Raw genomic sequence first — 25,172 nt, forward strand, 5'->3', positions numbered from 1 at the left:
TATAGACACAGACATAGAAAATGGACATGAGGACACGGGGAGGGGGAAGGGTAAGCTGGGATGAAGTGAGAGAGTGGCATTGACATATATACACTACCAGATGTAAAATAGATAGCTAGTGGGAAGCAGCCGCATAGCACAGGGAGATCAGCTTGGTGCTTTGTGACCACGTAGAAGGGTGGGATAGGGAGGGTGGGAGGGAGACACGAGGGAGGGGATATGGGGATATATGTATATGTATAGCTGATTCACTTTGTTATAAAGCAGAAACTAACACACACTTGTTATAAAGCAGAAACTAACACACCACTGTAAGGCAATTATACTCCAATAAAGATGTTAAAAAAATAATAAGAAAAATTAAAAAAAATAAAAATTAGTGACCCTAAAAGGGATATAATTATAATGGATCTGAGAAATTCAATTATCATTTACTTAATTGGTTCAGGTACGTTTTTCTTTGATTAACATAGTAGAATAGTATTTTGAGCACTACAATCTTACAGATGCTTCTAGCATTCAGATCTAAGTACCTGAAAGAGGCATATGGATCAAATTGTTGTAAATGGATTAATTTTAAATGTCAGTGGAGGAGAACCACTTACACCAGGGAAAAGGAAGATATTTAGGGAGAGTGGGCTGTTGAGTCAGGGCTCCCTCTTGCTTCCTATCTCCATAATCTCCGAGTTTGGAGTTGATGCCACAGGTTCCAGCATCCTCTCCTGGATCTACTTTGGATTGTCTATTCCAATATCAGCACAGTTGCATCTGCCTTTCCTGTTTTGGGAATTCTGTATAAATTTTGGCCAACTTGAGTGTACTTTCCTTGTCTTATGCTGTAACTATGGGTTTATTAATTCTATCAAGTATCTTCTTTGTCATTTCTAGGGATTTGGAACATGAAATGAGACATCTGCCATTTTGATCCCATTACCCTCCTTTGCAACTCTTTTTCTATATCAATAATCATGCCCTAATTTAACTTTTAGAGAAACTAGATTTTAATATTTCATGTATATCAATTTGCTTAAGCAGGTATAACTGTTAGGTTGAACAAATGGCACTCAAAAGGTGCAGTCACACACACACACACACACACACATTCTTTGCCTCCACTGTCTATTCACCCTACTTTGTGGAATTAGTTCTTTCTCTACCCCTGGATAAGATCTTGTGCAATTTCCATAATTTTTATGGTCACTCTCAGATAATTAAAAGTCTTTTGGTCACATTTCAATAATTAAAATATCTCATCAAAATGCTGAATTTTATTTAAGGTTAAAGATTTTCTTCTCCTCCAGCTAGAGTCTGCTCCAGGCCAGGGAAGTCTGCAGAGGAATGTGTGTGTAGAAGGAGGGTTAGCTGATTTTCTATTTCTTCGCTTAGTCTGCTCTGTCCTTCCCTCAGACAACTAGACAAATAATAGGACCTCTTGTGATTATTCTACTAATATTAATTACTTAACTGAGACTGCTTCTGTGACAAGCAGTGGTTTTGTTATCTGAAAGTGACCAGAAGAAAATATGGCACTTGTCCATAATTTATCTCTTCTAGGTGCAGGGAAAGAACCATCCCATAAAGGCTAACTTGAACTGTCAGTGAAGAAAAATAATGAAATTATTTTTTGCACCCCGTAAGTCTCAGTTGTTCAAAATAATGATGGGAAGGGGGACTCTCTGCTTCTCTGGGATCCTTTAAATAATCTGTATGTGGTACTACTGTGTTCACTTAGACACGAAAGTAGAGCCACAAAAACAGAAAACAGGACAAAACTACTGCTGAGAAATAAGAATAGCCTTTTGGATGATTTTTAAAGGTAAAGACTTTTAACAAAGTATCTGTATTACTTTTTTTTTTTTTTTTTTTTTTTGCGGTACGCGGGCCTCTCACTGTTGTGGCCTCTCCCGTTGTGGAGCACAGGCTTCGGACGCGCAGGCTCAGCGGCCATGGCTCACAGGCCCAGCCGCTCCACGGCATACAGGATCTTCCCAGACCGGGGCGTGAACCCGTGTCCCCTGCATCGGCAGGCGGACTTTCAACCACTGCGCCACCAGGGAAGCCCTGTATTACTTTTTGATGATGACTTTTTTGGCAGTGGTAGGGGGAGTGCTGTTTAACAGGATAAAATAAGACTCTTCCTCAATTATGACTGAAGATCTAAGATAAAAGATGCCAGCTTCTCCATTTCATAATGAGAACATACAGAGCATTTGGGCAGTAACTGGTTTTGAAACTCTTGATCTCTCATCCACGTTGAAGGTTAAAAAAAAAAGGAAAAAAGAAAATGTTGAAATTGAAGAGACCTGGATGAGAGTATTTGGAATTTGGGGGAGTCATTTGGAGGGGTGTACATGCTGAGTCCCATCCCTCTTGTCCCCACTGGGTGGGGGTGGAAGCATGTCCTGCTCATCAAGCTATAGTGTGGGGCCTGAACATTATCAGACAGGCAATTTGATAAATGTTCCCCTGAAGTTGGGGGACTAGGTGGATTGGGATCTGACTCGTTCCTGAAGCACCCTGTGGCATCAGAGGGGAGACTTGATTTGAGAATTACCTGCACTTCCATCAGTATGGGTCAGAGGAGCATGCTTTCAGGGAACCCTATAGGGAAGCCAAAAAAGAAATGTCAGTTGGGCATCATTTAAAATGAATCTTGGAACTACCATATGACCCAGCAATCCCACTACTAGGCATATACCCTGAGAAAACCATAATTCCAAAAGAGACATGTACCAAAATGTTCATTGCAGCTCTATTCACAATAGCCCGGAGCTGGAAACAACCTAAGTGTCCATCATCGGATGAATGGATAAAGAAGATGTGGCACATATATACAATGGAATATTACTCAGCCATAAAAAGAAACGAAACTGAGCTATTTGTAATGAGGTGGATAGACCTAGAGTCTGTCATACAGAGTGAAGTAAGTCAGAAAGAGAAAGACAAATACCGTATGCTAACACATATATACGGAATTTAAAAAAAAAAAAAAAAGTCATGAAGGACCTAGGGGCAAAACAGGAATAAAGACACAGACCTACTTGAGAATGGACTTGAGGATATGGGGAGGGGGAAGGGTAAGCTGTGACAAAGCGAAAGAGAGGCATGGACATATATACACTACCAAACGTAAGGTAGATAGATAGTGGGAAGCAGCCACAGAGCACAGGGAGATCAGCTCGGTGCTTTGTGACCGCCTGGAGGGGTGGGATGGGGAGGGTGGGAGGGAGGGAGATGCATGAGGGAAGGGATGTGGGAACAGATGTATATGTATGACTGATTCACTTTGTTATAAAGCAGAAACTAATTTAAAAAATTAAAAAAAATAAATAAAATAAAATGAATCTTGGGCTTCCCTGGTGGCGCAGTGGTTGAGAGTCCGCCTGCCGATGCAGGGGACACGGGTTCATGCCCCGGTCCGGGAGGATCCCACATGCTGCGGAGCGGCTGGGCCCGTGAGCCATGGCTGCTGAGCCTGCGCGTCCGGAGCCTGTGCTCCGCAGCGGGAGAGGCCACAGCAGTGAGAGGCCCACGTACCATAAAAAAAAAAAAAAAAAAACAGAAAAATAAAAAAAATAAAATGAATCTTGCCAAGAGAGATTCTGCCAGGGGGTAAGTCATCCTCAGCACAAAGAGGCTGGTTACACTCAAATGTGGAACTCGAGGGGAAGCCCTAAGTGACTTGCTCTTTTCCTGTACCTGTTACCCAGGTTATATGTCTACTGGGTTTTCTTTTTTTTTTTTAAATAAATTTATTTATTTTTTTATTTTTGGCTGCGTTGGTTCTTCATTGCTGCGCGCGGGCTTTCTCTAGTTGCATTGAGCGGGGGCTACTGTTCGTTGTGCTGCACAGGCTTCTCATTGTAGTGGCTTCTCTTGTTGTGGAGCACGAGCTCTAGGTGCACGGGCTTCGGTAGTTGTGGGGCACGGGCTTAGTTGCTCCGTGGCATGTGGAATCTTCCCAGACCAGGGCTCGAACCCATGTACCCTGCATTGGCTGGCAGATTCCTAACCACTGTGTCACCAGGGAAGTCCCTGAGTTTTCTTAAGTGTAGCACATATAGGAAGAGTTCATCTTGGAAGATTAGAAATTGGGACTTAAAAAAATTGATACTCAGGAAAACGGGGAATAAGAATGATATCATGAAGTGCACATCCTGTACACACATTAGATATTTTTTATATTACCATTTGACTCAAGCTAGATTTTATTATGCAAATTAAATGGAAATTTTAGTGATTAGCCTGTGAGTTGGTGCTGTGTTAATTTAGCTATCTCACATATCAAATTGCCAATCTCCAGTTTGTGATATATATATAAAGCCCCAAAGACTTTTAAACATATGGAAGTGCTTTTATAAATTATCCACCCTATGTCAGGTTATGAACATTTCTAGACCAAAGTGATTTTTTTACATTAAGGTAGTGTAGGATTAGGTTCGCCTATGTGCAACAGAAACCAAAAATCAACAGTGGCTGTTCACATAAGGTTTTATTCTTTTATGTAAAAAGTCTAGAGGATAGCAGGCCAGGACTGGTATGAAAGTTCCATAAATGGTCAGAGACCTACCGCTTCTAGCTTCTTGCTCTGCCATCCCTTGTGTAGGGCCCAGTATGGCTGCTGGAAACCTGTCATTATGTCCACATTCCATGCAGCAAGAAGAGAAACAGAAGCAGGACCTTTCCTGGAGGTTGTATATATTTATTCCATTTATGCCCTGTTGTCCAGAACCAGTCACTGGTCATATCTGTGTATAAGGGAGACTAGAAAATGTAGTCTGAAACCTCACGGGCCCAGCTAAAATTTGGGGATTCTATTATTGATGAAGGTGGGAAGTCTAATATTGGGGATAAAATTTACCTCTGATACAGGAAACACAGAGCTTAAGATTGGGCTCTGGTCTTGTTTATGGTTTCCTTTGCTGTGCAAAAGCTTTTAAGTTTCATTAGGTCCTATTTGTTTATTTTTGTTTTTATTTCCATTTCTCTAGGAGGTGAGTCCAAAAGGATCTTGCTGTGATTTACGTCATAGAGTGTTCTGCCTATGTTTTCATCTAAGAGTTTGATAGTATCTGGCCTTACATTTAGGTCTTTAATCCATTTTGAGTTTATTTTTGTGTATGGTGTTAGGGAGTGTTCTAATTTCATACTTCTACATGTACCTGTCCAGTTTTCCCAGCACCACTTATTGAAGAGGCTGTCTTTTCTCCACTGTATATTCTTGCCTCCTTTATCAAAGATAAGGTGACCATATGTGTGTGGGTTTATATCTGGGCTTTCTATCCTGTTCCATTGATCTATATTTCTGTTTTTGTGCCAGTACCATACTGTCTTGATTACTGTAGCTTTGTAGTATAGCCTGAAGTCAGGGAGCCTGATTTCTCCAGCTCCATTTTTCGTTCTCAAGATTGCTTTGGCTATTCGGGGTCTTTTGTGTTTCCATACAAATTGGAATCTAAGGGGAAAAAACAAAAGGTCACGAAGAACCTAGGGGTAAGACGGGAGTAAAGACACAGACCTACCAGAGAATGGACTTGAGGATATGGGGAGTGGGAAGGGTAAGCTGGACGAAGTGAGAGAGTGGCATGGACTCATACACTACCAAACGTAAAATAGATAGCTAGTGGGAAGCAGCTGCATAGCACAGGGAGATCAGCTCGGTGGTTTGTGACCGCCTGGAGGGGTGGGATGTGGAGGGTGGGAGGGAGGGAGATGCAAGAGGGAAGAGATATGGGAATATATATATATATGTATAACTGATTCACTTTGTTATAAAGCAGAAACTAACACACCATTGTAAAGCAATTATACTCCAATAAAGATGTTAAAAAAAAAAAAAGAGTGGGCTCTGGAGTCAGATGGCTTCTTACTGATTCTTGGCTCCACCACTTACTAGGTTGTAACTTTGGTCAAGAGTTTACAGTTTTCCATGTCTTTATTTCCTTGGGTGTAAAGTGAGAATAGAGTTTTCATGAGCATTTAATGTGAAGACATTTAGAATGGTGTCTGGCCATGTGCTCTTGTTATTACCATTATCCCCATGATTTATTGAAACTCAACTAAGCTGCAGCCAGGATAGCCTTTGGGTTTTATTTAATACTCTAGCTCTAGAACTTAGTAGGATGCCTGGCACTTCACAGATATGGATGGATGAATGAATGAATGAGTCAGACTGCATGTTTTGAATTGTGGAGCTTCTACTTTTCTCTCTGGTTTAGCTGGGCATTACTTCATCCCTTTCAGCCTCAGTTTTCCCTTCCTTAAAATGAAGATAAACTATGCCTTTCTCCCTCCAGATCCACTCTTCCTCCTTCTCAACCCTGCTCTGTGCCAAGCAGGCTGACCATTATGGATTGCATCAGTGAGCTCTTTTGCCCTCTGGCCTCCTGTGAATTGCCAGGAATTGGCCTTTGGAAGGCACTGATAGGTGATCAGCAGTGGGAGGAGAGTTGGCTTGGACATTTATTCCTGTGCTTTCCTCCCTGCAGGGCCATGGTTTGGCAGTGGCTGTATGCTATGGATTGAACGTTTGTATCCCTCCCAAATTCAAGTGTTGAAATTCTAACTCCTAGTGTGATAGACTTAGGAGATGGAGCATTTGGGAGGTGATTAATTCATGAGGGTGGAGTCCTCATGAATGAGATTCATGCCCTTATAAAAGAGACACCAAAGAGCTCCTTTCCCACTTCTGCCATTGTGAGGACACTGTGAAAAGATGGCTGTCTATCAGCTAGGAAGTAGGCACTCACCAGTTACTGCTAGTACCTTGATCTTGGCTTTCCCAGCCTTCAGAACTGTGAGAAATAAATTTCTGTTGTTCATAAGCCACTTAGTCTGTGATATTTGTAACATAGCCTGAACAGACTAAAACTCTGTGTCTATTCTGAAAGCCACAACTACCAAATGACCCTCTCTTTGCAGCTGTAGATCATTCTGGGTTCCATAACTGCCCTACCCTATGCCTCCCCAATATTGCTGTCTTCAGGGTGCTTCATCATTGTTTGTTTATTTTCTGAATTCTGGCCACACTTTTATAAATAGATCCTTTATTAAACTCTCTTCATTCCCCATTTGATTTTTCTTTTCCTTCCACCACGATGATTGATATACAACACGCAGGGTTGATTTAAGTATTTAGGGGAATAACATATATAAAGTGCTTAATATGGTGTCTGATACAGAATAAGCAGTCAATAAACTTAAGAACCACTAGTGCTATTACTATTTCCTTTTAATACTCATTATTTCAGTTTGGCAATATCTTTGTTTCATATAATTTTCAATGGTGTTGACTGATTTATTGAAATATTTTACTGTCAAAAATGATGAGATTCACAGAAAGAGAGACAAAATGAAAAGGCAGAGAGCTATATACTAGATGAAGGAACAAGATAAAACCCCAGAAAATCAACTAAATGAAGTGGAGATAGGCAACCTTCCAGAAAAAGAATTCAGAATAATGATAGTGAAGATGATCCAGGACCTCAGAAAAAGAATGGAGGCAAAGATCAAGAAGATGCAAGGAATGTTTAACAAAGACCTAGAAGAATTAAAGAACAAACAAACAGAGATGAAAAATACAATAACTGAAATGAAAAATACACTAGAAACAATCAGTAGCAGAATAACTGAGGCAGAAGAATGGATAAGTGACCTGGAAGACAGAATGGTGGAAATCACCGCCAAGGAACAGAATAAAGAAAAAAGAATGAAAAGAAATGAGGACAGCCTAAGAGACCTCTGGGACAACATTAAACACACCAACATTCACATTAAAGGGGTCCCAGAAGGAGAAGAGAGAGAGAAAGGACCCAAGAAAATATTTGAAGAGATTATAGTCAAAAACCTCCCTAACATGGGAAAGGAAATATCCACCCAGTCCAGCAATCACAGAGTCCCAAGCAGGATAAACCCAAGGAGAAGCATGCCGAGACACATAGTAATCAAACTGACAAAAATTAAAGACAAAGAAAAATTATTAAAAGCAACAAGGGAAAAATGTTGGGAACTCCCATAAGGTTAACAGCTGATTTCTCAGCAGAAACCCTATAGGCCAGAAGGGAGTGGCACGATATATTTAAAGTGATGAAAGGGAAGAACCTACAACCAAGATTACTCTACCCAGCAAGGATCTCATTCAGATTCGATGGAGAAATCAAAAGCTTTACAGACAGGCAAAAGCTAAGAGAATTCAACACCACCAAACCAGCTCTACAGCAAATGCTAAAGGAACTACTTTAAGTGGAAAACAAAAGAGAATAAGAGGACTTACAAAAACAAACCCAAAACAATTAAGAAAATGGTAATAGGAACATACATATTGATAATTACCTTAAAAGTGAATGAATTAAATGCTTCAACCAGAAGACACAGGCTGGCTGAAACAAGACCCTTATATATGCTGTCTATAGGAGACCCACTTCAGACAGAGGGACACATACAGACTGAGTGTGAGGGGATGGAAAAAGATATTCCATGCAAATGGAAATCAAAAGAAAGCTGGAGTAGCAATACTCATATCAGATGAAACAGACTTTAAAATAAAGAATGTTACAAGAGACAAGGAAGGACACTACATAATAATCAAGGGATCAATCCAAGAAGAAGATGTAACAATTATAAATATATATGCACCCAACATAGGGGCACCTCAATACATAAGGCAACTGCTAACAGCTATGAAAGAGGAAATCAACAGTAACACAATAATAGTGGGGGACTTTAACACCTCACTTACACCAATGGACAGATCATCCAGACAGAAAATAAGGAAACAGAAGATTTAAATGACATAATAGACCAGATAGATTTAATTGATATTTATAGGACATTCCATCCAAAACAGCAGATTACAGTTTCTTCTCAAGTGCACATGGAACATTCTCCAACATTGATCACATCTTGGGTCACAAATCAAGCCTTGGTAAATATAAGAAAATTGAAATCATATCAAGCATCTTTTCCAACCACAACACTATGAGATTAGAAATCAATGACAGGGAAATAAAACAAAAAACACAAACACATGGAGGCTAAACAGTAGGTTACTAAACAACCAAGAGATCACTGAAGAAATTAAAGAGGAAATCAAAAAATACCTACAGACAAATGACAATGAAAACATGATGATCCAAAACCTATGGGATGCAGCAAAAGCAGTTCTAAGAGGGAAGTTTATAGCAATACAATCTTACCTCAAGAAATAAAAAAAATCTCAAACAATCTAACCTTACACCTAAAGGAAATAGAGAAAGAAGTACAAACAAAACCCAAAGTTAGTAGAAGGAAAGAAATCATAAGGATTGGAGCAGAAATAAATGAAATAGAAAACAATAGCAAAGATCAATAAAACTAAAAGCTGGTTCCTTGAGAAGATAAACGAAATTGATAAACCTTTAGCCAGACTCATCAAGAAAAAGAGGGAGAGGACTCAAATCAATAAAATTAGAAATGAAAAAGGAGAAATTACAATGGACATCACAGAAATACAAAGCATTGTAAGAGACTACTACAAGCAACTCTATACCAATAAACTGGACAACCTGGAAGAAATGGAAAAAATTCTTAGAAAGGTATAACCTTCCAAGACTGAGCCAGGAAGAAATAGAAAATATGAACATACCAATCACAAGTAATGAAATTGAAACTGTGATTAAAAATCTTCCAACAAACAAAAGTCCAGGACCAGATGGCTTCACGGGTGAATTCTATCAATCATTTGGAGAACTAACACCCATCCTTCTCAATCTCTTCCAAAAAGTTGCAGAGGAAGCAACACTCCTAAACTCATTCTACAAGGCTACCATCACCCTGATACCAAAACCAGACAAAGATACTACAAAAAGAGAAAATTACAGACCAATATCACTAATGAGTATAGATGCAAAAATCCTCAACAAAATACTAGCAAACAGAATCCGACAACACATTAAAAGGATCATACACCATGATCAAGTGGGATTTATCCCAGGGATGCAAGGATTCTTCAATATATGCAAATCAATCAATGTGATAAACCATATTAACAAATTGAAGAATAAAAACCATATGATCATCTCAATAGATGCAGAAAAAGCTTTTGACAAAATTCAACACAAAACTCTCCAGAAAATAGGCATAGAGGGAACCTACCTCAACATAATAAAGGCCATATATGACAAAACCACGGTAACATCATTCTCAATGGTGAAAAACTGAAATAATTTCCTCTAAAATCAGGAACAAGACAAGGATGTCCACTTTCGCTACTCTTATTCAACATAGTTTTGGAAGTCCTAGCCATGGCAATCAGAGAAGAAAAAGAAATAAAAGGCATACAAATTGGAAAAGAAGAAGTAAAACTGTCCCTGTTTGCAGATGACATGATATTATATGTAGAAAATCCTGAAGATGCCAACAGAAAACTACTAGAGCTAATCAATGAATTAGGTAAAGTTGCAGGATACAAAATTAATGCACAGAAATCTCTTGTGTTCCTATACACTAAAAACAAAAGATCAGAGAGAGAAATTAAGGAAACAATCCCATTCACCATTGCAGCAAAAAGAATGTAATACCTAGGAATAAAGCTACCTACAGAGGTAAAAGACCTCTACTCAGAAAACTATAAGACACGGATGAAAAAATCAGAGATGACACAATCAGGTGGAGAAATATACCATGTTTTTGGATCGGAAGAATCAATATTCTGAAAATGACTGTACTACCCGAAGCAATCTACAGATTCAATGCAATCCCTATCAAATTACCAATGGCATTTTTACAGAACTAGAACAAAAAATCTTAAAATTTGTATGGAGACACAAAAGACCCCAAATAGCCAAAGCAATCTTGAGGGAAGAAAACAGAGCCGGAGGAATCAGACTCCCTGACTTCAGACTATACTTCAAAGCTACAGTAATCAATACAATATGGTACTGGCATAAAAACAGAAATATAGATCAATGGAACAGCATAGAAAGTCCAGAGATAAACCCATGCACCTGTGGTCAACTAATCTATGGCAAAGGAGGCAAGAATACACAACGGAGAAAAGACAATCTCTTCAATAAGTGGTGCTGGGAAAACTGGACAGCTACATGTAAATGAATGAAATTAGAACACTCCCTAACACCATACACAAAAATAAACTCAAAATGGATTAAAGACCTGAATGTTAGACCAGACACCATAAAACTCTTAGAGGAAAACATAGAGCACTCTTTGACAAGCTGTAGCAGGATCTTTTTTGACCCACCTCCTAGAGTAATGGAAATAAAAACAAAAAGAAACAAGTGGGGCCTAATGAAACTTCAGAGCTTTTGCACAACAAAGGAAACTGTAAACAAGATGAAAAGACAACCCTCAGAATGGGAGAAAATATTTGCAAATGAATCAATGGACAAAGAATCTCCAAAATATATAAACAGCTCATGCAGCCCAATATTTAAAAAACAAACAATCCAATCCAAAAATGGGCCAAAGGCCTAAATAGACATTTCTCCAAAGAAGACATACAGATGGCCAAGAGGCACATGAAAAGATGCTCAACGTCACTAATTATTAGAGAAATGCAACTCAAAACTACAATGAGGTATCACCCTCTCACCAGTTAGAAAGGGCATTATAAGAAAACCTACAAACAACAAATGCTGGAGAGGTTGTGGAGAAAAGGGAACCCTCTTGCACTGTTGGTGGGAATGTAAATTGATACAGCCACTATGGAGAACAGTATTGAGGTTCCTTAAAAAACTAAAAATAGAATTACCATATGACCCAGCAATCCCACTACTGGACATATACCCAGAGAAAACCATAATTCAAAAAGACACATGCACCCCAATGTTCATTGCAGCAGTATAGACAACAGCCAGGTCATGGAAGCAAACTAAATGCCCATGGATATACAAATGGATAAAAAAGATTTGGTCATATATACAATGGAATATTACTCAGCCATAAAAAGGAACGAAATTGGGTCATTTGTAGAGACGTCGATGGACCTAGAGACTGTCATACAGAGTGAAGTAAGTCAGAAAGAGAAAAACAAATATTGTATATTTACGCATATATGTGGAATCTAGAAAAATGGTACAGGTGAACCGGTTTGCAAGGCAGAAAAAGAGACACAGATGTGGAGAACAAACAAATGGACACCAAGGAGGGAAAGTGGGGGTGGGGGTGGTGGCGGTGGGATGAATTGGGAGATTGGGATTGACATATATACACTAATATGTATAAAATAGATAACTAGTAAGAACCTGCTGTATAAAAGTAAATAAATCAATAAAATTGTAAAAAATGATGAGAGAATATCTAAGGTTAATTCTGGGGTCAACCTTATACCTTAAAACAAAATGATACCTAGTAATTTTTTCCCTAAAAGATAATGTCTTATTTTTCATTAAAGTATAAAATATGAAGCCCAATACAGTGTCCCCTGCCATTGACTTGTGAACTTTGGAATCTATGAGGAAGAGTAGTTGAGCTAAGAGTATAGGAGTCAGAGCTAGGAAATTAGGCTGGGAGGCTGGTGATTTAGAAGGTTGAGGTCTTAGGGGGCAGTGGTCATAGAAGCCTAGGAGGAGACCAGGGAGCCAGGATCAGAGACTACAGTTAAAATTGCTTTGTGTAGGATGGGTTCTTAGTTTTACAGAGCCTTTTTATACTTAACAAAAATGGACCAAAGGAATTTGACTCTAGCTATGATACTCTTGCAGCTGAAGTCTCCAAATTTCTAAATAGTCGTTTCTCTTTTCTGAACAAATCTAGTGGAATTAATGCGATCTTGGGCTTCATTGGATGTCTTAGGAAAGCTAGTTTTCAGATTTGGAGAAAGTAATTGGTTTCTCGGTGGTGGTGAGTTCTGAATCTCTGCTGTGAACCTCCACATTTGTGATCTTCTAGAGTTTTGTAATGGAAGAATATTGAATCCTCAGCATCCATCTTTTTCTGAGATCCTCTAGATATTACCATGATGCTTCTGCAATTGACTTTAGTACACCCTGTAATTATCAGGTTTTTCTCGTAGTGATAATTGCTTGATAATTCATTGAATTATCCTCTGTGATAGAGAATGGATAACGATGATGGTGATGGTATCTGAAGTCCTATGTGATTTACAAAGTGATTGGTACATTTTCTTACTTAGAAAAGTTAAGATATACTAATCTTGAGAAGGAAATAGAAAGCAAATAAGCATTAGTATGTAGTTGAATGCAGTAGTTTCCATTTCATGGAAACACCAACTTGATTTTTATTTTCCAACAAAACATAGTAAAGAATTGCCACTTTCACATATTTATGATGTAATCGTTGACTGCTTTGGGACATTTCTTATTTTTTAATGTGAATGGAGTCAGTTAAAATCAGAATGTACTTCAGAAATATATTTTAGTAACTGAGCATTTGTGGCAATTCATTTATTTTCCTTGTATGCGGCTTTTATTTTTCCAGATTTGGATATCAGAAACACATGAGAAAATGGCACAAGTTTGTTTAAACACAGAATTGGCTGAAATAAAGGGCAAGGCTTTATTGAATGAGGAAACGATGAGCTCTGGAATTATTGAAAGGTATGCTTCATACTGTCCTTTGCTTAGAACAGGCACATTCAGGAAAGGGTTTATATAAGTAGTGAAGAGGTATAGTGGCCCCAGGTACATATTACAGGACCACATCAAGCACAATCAACACATCTCAAGCTTCCATGCTTTCTGTTCACGCTGTTCCCTCTGTTTGGAATTCCTTTCCCTTGTTTGTTTGCCAATCAGCACTACGCATTCTAGGTCCCTCTAAAATGTCATTTCCCGTTTACACATTGTTTTCTGGTCCTGGTTCTGATGACTTAAGTTTGAACCCCATCTCCACAATTTACTTGTGAAAATTATGTGGTATCTATAATCCTCAGTTCATAAAATGGGAATTATGAAAGTATCTACTTTATAGGGTTGTTTTAAGTTTAGATGAAAAGTATGAAGTGTGCATAAAAATACTGCCTGACATGCAGTAAGAATTAGGTAAGCTGTCATTAATCAGAATTAATTGTTCTCATATTCTTGCTCTCTGAGCATTTTGTTTATGTTCTACATAGCAGTTGGACTTACATTCAAGTTATTTATATGAAAGTGTTTCCTCTGAGATTGTTCCTTGAGGGTAGGAACTGTTTCTTAGTCACATCTGTAGTCCTGCGGCCTGGCATAGTGCCTTTCCATGGAAATGTGTGACATAGACTTCATCTTGTATTGTAATTATTGGACAAAATGCTGAAATTTCTTTCCATTTACTTGTTGGGACATTTTATTTTGCAAAGTGCATTAAAGTTGCAAACATGGAAATCCTTTAAAAAATTATAATAAAAATTCAGCTCCCAAATTAGATTTGTATAGCTCTGAAAGTTTATAAATATCAACTTGACATGTTTTCTAAAAATTGTTATCTTGTTTCCAGGGACACTGGATTGCCTGCCACAGGTTTTGGAGCTCTCTTTCCTAGACACCCATCAGATTGGTACGAAAGGTTCAAAATGTTCGTAGTCCCTAAACTGCTGCAGATTGCACAAAATGTTTCTTAATGGTTCAGGAGGTTTGTTTGCAGGGGTGAAGGAGTGAGGGGTGAACCAAGGTCAACGAATTGCCCTTTAGGTGCCATCTTACAGACTTCTTTCCTTTTTTAAAAAAAATGATGTTTATTTTTTTCCAACTTATTAATACCAACAAACCTGTTAGAAGAAAAATAGATTATCATTTAAAAACAATTATAAACAGTGATATGTGTGTGTTTGTGTGTGTATGTGTGTGTACAAAAAAATCAACATTAGACTTCTTTCCTTTAACAAAAGTTTTTTCCCATCAATATGCAAGCAATAATAATAATATAGTAGTCAATACTCATTATTTGTAGATTCTATATTTACAAGTTCTCTTACTTGCTAAAATTTATTTGTAACCCCCAAATCAATACTAAGGGTGCTGTTGCAGTCCTTAATGGATATGCATAAAGTGGCAAAAAATTTGAGCCACCCAATGCACACATTCTCAGCTGAGGTGGAACAAGGCAAGACTCTGCCTTCTTGGTCCAACTCTCATACTGTATGCGAGTGTCCTTTTCATGGTCATGTATGGTTTTTTTTTGCATTTTTTTGTGGTTTTTGTTGGTGATTTTTCTGTTTGAAATGACTTCCAAGTGTAGTGCTAAAGTGCTATCTAGTGTTTCTAAGGGCAAGAAGGCTGTGATGTGCCTTATGAAGAAAATAGGTGTGTTAGATAAGCTTCCTTCAGGCATGAGTTACAGTGTGGTTGGCCATATTCAACATTAATGAGGCAACTATATATTGAATAAAATGTCCCAAACAGAAACACACATAAAACCAAGGTATGTATTGATTGGTTGATGAAAATGTGACCAGAGGCTTGAAGGAACCTAGCTCTGTATTTCCTACTGAGCTAGGAAGAGGTTCAGGATTTGCTAATTCAGTGTTCACAGTACCTTTATAGAATATTACTGTGAATAATGAGAATTGAGTGTATAGCAAGAAACTACTATTTTTTACTGTTAAATAAATTTCTTTTGGGGGCAGCATGACTTGTTACTACGGAAAAGAAATTTCCACTCATCTTTCTGAAGAAGATAAACTTTCATAATTTCTGTAATGATAAATAGATAAGTGATGAAATATAGGTACTTACAAGCATGAAAAAATTCTAAGTGTTGGATTGTGTATTATGAAGATATGAGTACATATCATCACTGGAAATTTAGATGTTTTTGCTTCCTTTGAAAGATGTCTGGCATTAGAGCTAACCTGTTCTGCAGAGTCTGCCTAAGGTGGGGGTGGAGAGTACCCTAAATAATAATGCCCCACCCCATTTCATAGTCATCTGTTATAATTTTGGCCAGGTGTTCTGAACTGCAGGTTCTAATCTTCATTACTCCTGCAAGGCTGGCCTGGTCTGTGTCCCCTACAGCCTGCTGTAGCATCTCTAAGTAGGCTGGAAGATCCACAGGGAGTATTCCTAGAATGATCGTTGAGGAGGTGGGCTTCTGGCTTCCATCAAGGTGATGAACTAAAAACATCCTGCTGGCTCCCTTTCTTGCACTGAAATCTAGAAATTCCAATAAAGACATGGGTAGACAGAATGAATCCAGAGGCAGACTTTGACAGCTATATCAAAACTCTGAGAAAATCTTTAGAAAATGATGGGCTAGAGCAGAAGATTGCTGAGGGTGGGATGAAGGGAGAAGAGAGAAGGCAGGGTTGAGGTCTCTACATGGAGACTTGGGCCAACCCAGGGTGAGAGCTGTAATCTCAGTGGGCCAGGCTTGGATAGGAGCTGAACAAGGCTTATCTACTGAGTTTGCAAACTTGGATTATATGCTCCAAGTTGGATTTTTCTGCATTGATTTTGACTGCTGTTTTCAGCCCAGGACAGAAAATGAGACACCCAGGGCTTTACATAATAGAAATTTTGATGCCAGCAACCTACCTCCCTGCAGCTCTGACCTCAGCACTGAGATCTATAACGCCAGTACAGATAGCCAGGAGGACCCTGAGTTGTCTCCCCCAACTCCAGTTAGGGAAAGCAATCTCAGATATAGAGGAACTAGACAGTATATCTTGAGGAGAAAGAAATGCCAGGGAAAATAAGTGCAGTTAAGCCCAGAGAAGTGCAGTAGAGGCACTCAACTCATATCTCCTATGCATACACTGAAGACACCAGCTAAGCCTCCCTTTTCAGTGGACCACTTATGTAGTCATCAAAAGCAGAGGCACACATTAAAAAAAAAAAAAAAAGCAGAGGCAACTGATGGTCTTAGTAATAATACAGATGAATTCCCAGTCTTAAAAAAATATCATGACACATGTAAAGAACAAAAGCATCATGAAGAATGAAAAGATACACACAACCTATACCAGATGAAGTAGACCTGATGGAACAAATGTAACAGGAATTTAAAACCAATGGAACCGAAATTTAAAGCTTTATTACTTAGAGAAATAAAGACAGTTACAAAATAATAAAGATCAGGTTGACATTAACTTCCCAACAGCAACACTGGATGCAAGAGCATAATATTAAAAAATATTGAAGGAAAAGAATTTTGAACCCAGAATTATTTAAATTTGAGAGTCAAATAAAGATATCTTCAGGCATATGAGGACTGGTTTCAGACTTACTATCTTGCCACAAATAGCTACAGGACTGAGCAAAACATATTAGGCAACTGTTGTCAAGGGCTGGATAGCAACCAGCGTGGTTCTGTGCTCCTGAAGATGAGATGTGAGCATCACTTACGCCCTGAAGTCACTTTTCCTGGCTGCAGCACAGCGGGGTGAGCCCAAGAGTAGAGCAGTGTTATTGTTGAGCTGGGAGGCGGGAATAGGAATTTAGAGCTTCTGATGTAACTGGAATTTGGAGGATACAGTATTGGACAGAAGGAAGTTGTGTTTGGAGATAGGAACAGTAGTCTGCATGGGATTTCCCTCAGGTTCTTAGTCAAGGGCTGGGCTCTGCATGCACTATCAAAATAGCACATACTTCTGCTTTTAAAAAATCAAATAGAACTGTCTATAGTGTATTCTAAAATTTCACAATGGTACTCTCTCCTGCATGGTAGTATTGTGTAGTGGGCTTCAGGGCTCCATTACCTGCTTTCAAATCCTGGCCCTGCCCCTTACTAGCTGTGTGGACTTGGGCTAATTGCCTAACCATTTTGTACCTCATTTTTCTTCATCTGTAAAATGGGGATGATAATTATAAAGCCACCATGTTATAGGGTTGTTGTGACAATTAAGCAAGTTAATACATGTAAAACAGTTAAAATAGTAATTTGTGCATACATGGTAAATGCTGCGTAGATCATCTGGGCTAGACACTTGGCAAACCCTTTTCATCTAGAAACACATATCTATCAGTTCAGGAAAATATTCTTGATTTATTTCCTTGATGATTTATACCCTCCATTCTCTCTGTTCTCACTTTTTGGAAATCCTTTATGTGGATGTTGGTTTGCCTGGCCTGGTTCTCTAATTTTCTCATCTTCTCTCTATTTTATATTTATCTTTATTGTCTACTTTACTCTCTGTGTCTTCAACCCTACTATTGAGTTCTCTTTTTGTTTTCTGAATCCTTCTGTTTTTATAGAATCCTTTTTTGTTGTTTGCTTCATGACTGAACTATCTTCTCTTATCTGTGTGGGGATGTTAATAATAGTTTGTTTTCCGTAGTTTTTTTCTTCATGCATTGTATCTATTTCCTCCAAGATACTTTTTATTAGTTTGCCTTTTATTTGTTTGCTTGGTCTCTATCTTCCATACTAGAAGCTTTCCTCAGATGTTTGGTAATTAATTCTTGGTTCTCTGTGCATGATTAAGAGATGAGGGTCAGAACCTGTGTGTGAAGCTTGTTGATTTGGAGCTTCACTGGAGGAATCTAGGTGAGCCTTTTTTTTTTTTTTTTGTAGAAGCCCTGGTATCAGTATTTTTAGTCTTTCCTCATGGGCTGGTCACATTCCCCAGAGGAAGTTCCCCAAATTGCCCATCTGAATGGCGAAGGACTGGTGCCTGTGCTCTTGAAGTGAGTAGGGCAATTGGCTAGGACATCAATATTAATCCTTCATCGTGTATGGTCACCGAACTGTGTTGTTGGTCAAGAACTTTCTCTTTTACCCTTCCTAGTGAATACATTTCTAGTTTCCTGCTGGAGTAGGGGAGGGGCCATTATCCAGCAGTAGGGTGTGGAGGAGGAGCCCGGAGCTCGTGTGCTTCTCAAACAGCTCTCCCCCAATCCTCCTTTGCTGATTTAGGATTTATTCAGCTTTCTGCTAAGTCAGAGACCACTCGTCCATCTCTTGAGTTTCCAAAATTTATTTCTTTTGTCCCTTTTCTGTTCTCCTTGTTCTTGTGGGTTTACTTTTACTTTTTTGAGTATCTGATTTTAGTGGAGTTTTTTGAGGAAGCAAGATTTGATGTGTACATTCAATTTTAACCCTGAAGTCATTCAGTCTCATCTGAAATGTCACCTCCTCCAGAGGACCTTCCCTTCCTACTGCCACCCCCAGCCTATCTGGTAGGTCCCTTGTGGGTGTTCATAGCACCATGTACTTCTTTTATCCTTACACTATTCATTAACTTGCTATTACTTATATTCTTATTTGTCTTTTCTTTCTGAATTCGATGCTCTGAAGCGCAAGGCTGTCACAGCTCTCCCCCAGTCCTTACAGAGAGCCTGACCTGCAGCAGGTATAATTAATTTCTTGAATGAACAAATTAGTTATTTCTGATGTTGAACAGCAAATTATAATGGAAAAGGGGTATGACTAATTCCTATTTTACTTGATTTAGGACTTTAAGTCCTGAAGAGCCAAAGTTGTTCTCAGTTCTATTCTGGTAAATACATTAAAAGACATGGTCTTTTAGAAAATCAGCCCTTATTAGTTTGAATTGCTAGAATTACTTGTTTGTTTTACTTGATTCACAAGTATTGGCAAGGAAATAAACCATCAACCATCCTCCACTAATTCCATATGTAATTCTTTCTTTCAGTTAATGTACACTGATTATAGGATGTTCCATACCATAGAATGCTGTGGTGTTTTATTTTTTATTTTAAATAACTTTATTGTATTTATTTATTTTTGGCTGCGTTGGGTCTGCATTGCTGCACGCGGGCTTTCTCTAGTTGCAGTGAGCAGGGGCTGCTCTTCGTTGCAGTGTGCAGACTTCTCCTTGCGGTGGCTTCTCTCTATTGCGGAGCACGGGCTCTAGGCGCGCGGGCTCAGTATTTGTGGTGCACAGGCTTAGTTGCTCTGTGGCATGTGGGATTTTCCCGGACCAGGGCTCGAACCCAGGTCCCCTGCATTGGCAGGTGGATTCTTAACCACTGCGCCACCAGGGAAGCCCACTGTGGTGTTTTAGAATCTGCTGTCTTGAATATTAAATATTCTTTTGCTTCTTGCCAACTGTACAGCTGTAGGAGTTAAATGTCAACTTTAAAAGGCAATGAATAAAAATGAGTTTGCTCAATGGACCAAAATAATGTGCTTCAACTTATAAAAGAAAAGCTGTAATCATAATGTAAATTTAAACTTCAGTTTACCTCAGTGGAAAAAATCAGAATACAGGTATAGCTTTGTTATTAAGGAGACATTAGTCAGATGCATTTATCTTAATTTTAGATAACATCCATTATGTAGTGATGGCATTTGACAGTCTGTTTCTTTTCTCACAACTCAAGCAATAGCCCACCTAGTTTATTTTGAACCAATGTGAAGGAGACGCAACACCGTTCTTCCTTAAATTGGCAGCAAACATCTCAGTGGAACATATTGAAAATCAGAACAACTAGAATGTTTGACACCACTGGACTTATCACTCCTCACCTAAACTAGGGAAAAGGGTTTGGTGGATAATTCCTTCCACATATGTCACAGATGGAGATAAATTTTAAACAATTCCAATATATGGAACAGTCAGGTTGAGACCAAAAGTGATATTGATGACTTACACTTTAAAAATGAGATCAATATGCTTTGATGCTAGATTGAGCTCATCCAGAACTAGAGTTATTGCTTCTCTTGACAGTGGATCGCATCAGTGAGTTACCAAGAAATTGGCGTTGGCCAGTGATGGAAGGGGTGAAAGTCAAGGAGACTCAAAGACCTCTTAGACATTAACAGTGCTCTTATGGTCTCAAATGGATACAGTTGTATGTTTAGGGGTCTCTAACATACATTACTTTTACTACATGGATAGAGACATTAAAGTTGTAGAAAAGTAGTGAGGCACATTGCCTTTAAGGCACATAGGAAAAGTGGATGGGAACACGAAGTTGTAAGTTAATTTAAGAGTCTTTCTTTGCCCTCCTACCTTGTTCTCAAGAATCCTCAAGGAACGTTCACTTAATTTGGAAGTACTCTTTATGAGGCATGGAAAACTCACTAATTATCAGAAGGCTCCTCGATGTCTGATTATCTAATACAAAATCATATGATTCGTCTGTAGAACCAGACAGTTGTAGCTGATTTATTCTAAGAAGTAAGGTTTTCCACGTAAAATATCTCGACTGTGTCTGTGACCATTTAACTAACAAAAAACCAGAAAGCAAACTGATAGAACAAAACAACAACAACAAAAACTAGATAAAGCAAATCCAATTTTGCAAGAGATATAGTATAAATTTAATTTTAAGATCTTATTTCTCAGAAGCCCTTATTTAAGTATACATATATAACTGTATGTGGTCCTGGGATAATGGTTCACAGGAGAAGTTCTTTTTTTACTGGAAAAAGCCAATTCTTGCATAGAATATCTGCTGGGTGAGAAGCAGGTCCATGGGCCCCTGGGTCAGTTTGAGGTCAGCCCAGAAGTACTGACCACCTACTAGAAGATAGAGAAGAACCAAGGTAGACCTCTCACAAGGTCAGCTCTAACTAACGTGTCCTGTCATTTTTGCCAAATTTCATTGCCTTCTGGTGGTAGTGATTAGTGTTTATTGTTGAAATTTTATGATAAATGTGTCTTGTTTCCAGAATCATCCAAACATTTGTGATCCACATGACGAGAGAAGAAAGAAATTAGTAGTGTTTTAGATCACTGGGTAGCTTTTTGGACATAGTGTGGTTTTCAAGAAAGGGTGTAGGAAAATAGGAGACCTGGATTCTACGTTGGGACCTAAACTATACCTGCTATGTGACTTTGTGCTGGCTAATAACACTCTCTGGGCTCCAGTTGTTTCCACCTGGAAAGTGAGAGGATTGAACCAATTAATCTGTAAAGTCCTTTCCTGCTCTAAAATTTTATGGTTCTAAAGGAGAAAGGCATCTGTAGTCACATAATGGGCAAGTTAAATGAGGCCAAAAAGTAGTTCAGACGGTTAAGTTTTCATTGTTGGCAGAGAGCACTTATCCATATGTGTGTGGAGTGATTGCCTCACAGCAGCAGTAGCAAGTTTAGGCCACAGTGTAAACTCTCTCAATTTACTCCTCTCACTGGGGCATTTAACATTTGTAAAACCTTTGGCCCTCTTCAGAGGAAAGGGACTGAATATGAATAGCAGGAGGTTTTTTTTGTTTTTTGTTTTTTCTCAAAGTGCAAGGCATTTACTTTCTTTTCTACTCAGGCGCTTGTGTTGTGGCTTGTCTCTTGGTAAAATACCACCCAGTTGTTGGACATTTGTCCATAAGAAAAAGAGTTTAAAAATTGCCCTATGGTGATGGTGATGAGGATAACAACAAAGAAAATGTGGAGAGGAGAATGGTGTGGTGAAAAGACTATGGAATGAGAATGAGACAGACCTGAATTCAATTCTTTTTTTTTTTTAATTTATTTATTTTTGGCTGTGTTGGGTCTTCGTTGCTGTGCACGGGCTTTCTCTAGTTGTGGCGAGTGAGGGCTGCTCTTCGCAGTGGTGCGGGGGCTTCTCATTGCGGTGGCTTCCCTTGTTGTGGAGCACGGGCTCTAGGTGCGTGGGCTCAGTAGTTGTGGCATGTGAGTGCTAGAGTGCAGGCTCAGTAGTTGTGGCACACGGGCTTAGTTGCTCCGTGGCATGTGGGATCTTCCCGGGCCAGGGATTGAACCCGTGTCCCCTGCATTGGCAGGGGGATTCTTAACCACCGCGCCACCAGGGAAGTCCCTTGAATTCAATTCTTGATACCCTTTCTTTTTTAAAAAAAATTATTTTATTGAGGTATAGTTGATTTACAATGTGTTAATTTCTGTTGTACAGCAAAGTGATTCAGACATATATATATATATATACATATGTATATTCTTTGCATATTCTTTTCCATTATGGTTTATCACAGAATATTGACTATAGTTCCCTGTGCTATATACAGTAGGACCTTGTTTTTTAATCCATTCTATATATAATAGTTTGCATCTGCTAATCCCAAACTCCCAATCCATCCCTCCTCCTTGGCAAACCACAAATCTGTTCTCTATGTCTGTGAGTCTGTTTCTGTTTTGTAGATAAGTTCATTTGTGTCATATTTTAGATTCTGCATATAAGTGATGTCATATAGTATTTGTCTTTCTCTTTCTGATTTACTTCACTTAGTATGATAATCTCTGTGTCCATCCATGTTGCTGCAAATGGTGTTATTTCATTCATTTTTATGGCTAATATTCCATTGTATATAGGTACCACATCTTTTTTATCCATTCATCTGCCGATGGATATTTAGGTTGTTTCCATGTCTTGGCTATTATGAATAGTGCTGCTATGAACATATGGGTGCATGTATCTTTTTGTTGATTCCCCTTCTTATTTGTTGTAGGACCTTTTATTTCTGTGTGTCCAGCTTTCTTCTTTTGTATAACATTCTCTCTCCCATTCAGTGCAATCCAGTTAGTCTGTATGATAAATGGGCTGATTCTGTTCTCCACTCCCATCTCCCCACAAACCCAAGTGTTGGTCATGACCCAGGCCAGGCCAATCAGAAAGCACTCTAGGATAGTAATCAGAGTTTTGAGCAAGTTGCCCTCTAGTGCTCCAGGTGACAAGTTACAGAGGGCGTTTTGCTGCTAGTGGAGCATCTATCTGTAAATGAAGCTAAGCAGAGGTGTGGAAAAAGAGTTCTGATTATATTCTTTTTATGTGCGCTGGTATTTTCCCTTTTTTTCTCTTCATCAAGCTTGAATAACTTATAACTTGAGTAATACTAATAATAGCAAATACTTATATGGTGTTTATTATGTGCCAGGCACCATTATAAGAGTTTTACATCTGCTGACTTATTTACTCCCAATAAAAACTCTGTAAGTTGGTTCCATCATCATCTACATTCTATGGAGGGGGGAAAAAAGGTACAGAGAAGTCAAGTAACATGTTCAAACTCTCACAGCTGGTAAGTAATAACTGAGACAGTCATACGTCAAAGTTCATGGTCTTAGCTACTCTACTAAGCTGCTTCTCTGAATGATAGATCAACTAAGACTCTGAATATCACTTTCCTCTGTAAACCCAGAGCTGATAATTGCTACATTTAGCCTTGAGCACCAAGCTCTTGAAGGAAGTACTGGTGAAAGTGTGGTCACTTGTCTCCCGAGGTGGCCGCCAACAGTTCCTTCCCTCTCTATACACGCATGCTACAGCTCCCATGAAGAGGCAGAGGTTATTCTGAGCTGGCCTTATGACTGGCTTTGATCAATAAAATGTAGCAGAACTGACATCCTCAGACTTCTGAGTGTAGACCTTAAAGGGACTGGTAGTTGTTGCTTTCTGATTCTTGGACTCTAGCTAACATGCTATAAGTAACCCAAGCCACATGGTGGAGAACTAAGACACTGTATTTGACAGCTCCAACTGAGCTCCCAGACAACAGACAAAACCAGCTGCCAGCCGTGTGAGTGACCTATCTTGGATATTCCAGTCTAGTCAAATACCTGGATGACTGTAGCTCTAACTGACATCACATGGAGCAGAAAAACCACCCAGCTGAGCCCATCATCTTACATAATAATCAGAGATAATAACATGGTTGTTATTTTAAGCCAGGAACATTTAAGCCACAGCAATAGGTAATTAAAACAAACTTCATGTCTCTAACTACCATGATTACATGGCTACTTCTACCGTTATTTGGCCTATTGGTATAGTTTTGTCATTGCTAATCCATCAGGCATGCAAGCAGTTCAAACTTTTGAAACTGATGAGCTAATAAAACAAATGAGTGGTAAAGGTTTTCAAAATGTCAATGTTGTGTAATTTATATTTAATCCCATTTCCTTTTTTTTTTTTTTTTTTTGCTGTACGCGGGCCTCTCACTGCTGTGGCCTCTCCCGTTGCGGAGCACAGGCTCCGGACACACAGGCTCCGCGGCCATGGCTCGCGGGCCCAGCCGCTGCGCGGCATGTGGGATCTTCCGGGATAGGGGCACGAACCCGTGTCCCCTGCATCGGCAGGCGGACTCTCAACCACTGCGCCACCAGGGAAGCCCCATCCCATTTCCTTTTATCCCATGCCCATTAATGATGAGCCTCTATTACTAGTATTACTCTTTATAATATTGGAAGTTTATGTGGTTGTCATAAATTTATCATTATTTATAATTACTTAAAATAAGTCTTCATTGGGTCCCAGTGGATAGTACTATGCTATGCATCTTTGAGCCATAGAGGTGGTTTCACAGGAATAAGAACTTTCCAGAATTACAGAAATCTTTGCTGCTATTCATATTTAATTTGGTCCCAT

The 25,172-nt window shown here is 39.0% G+C and overlaps 1 protein-coding gene across 6 annotated transcripts in view; it reads left to right on the forward strand.

Annotated features, from left to right (window-relative positions):
* Positions 1–25,172, forward strand: part of MAMDC2 (MAM domain containing 2) — a gene marked incomplete at its 5' end in the record, with an annotated part of 436,428 nt that overhangs the window by 71,333 nt on the left and 339,923 nt on the right. For 5 of the 6 annotated variants that reach the window (XM_081238326.1, XM_081238325.1, XM_081238327.1 and 2 more), the window contains 2 exons: positions 13,435–13,553; positions 14,428–14,505. In XM_081238326.1, coding sequence (XP_081094452.1) covers positions 13,435–13,553; positions 14,428–14,505 — 197 coding nt within the window. The remainder of the gene's footprint in view (positions 1–13,434; positions 13,554–14,427; positions 14,506–25,172) is intronic. The other variant, XM_081238322.1, reaches the window with a different exon arrangement.

Source organism: Mesoplodon bidens, assembly GCF_964165515.1.
Source record: "Mesoplodon bidens genome assembly, chromosome: 6".
NCBI lineage: Eukaryota > Metazoa > Chordata > Mammalia > Artiodactyla > Ziphiidae > Mesoplodon > Mesoplodon bidens.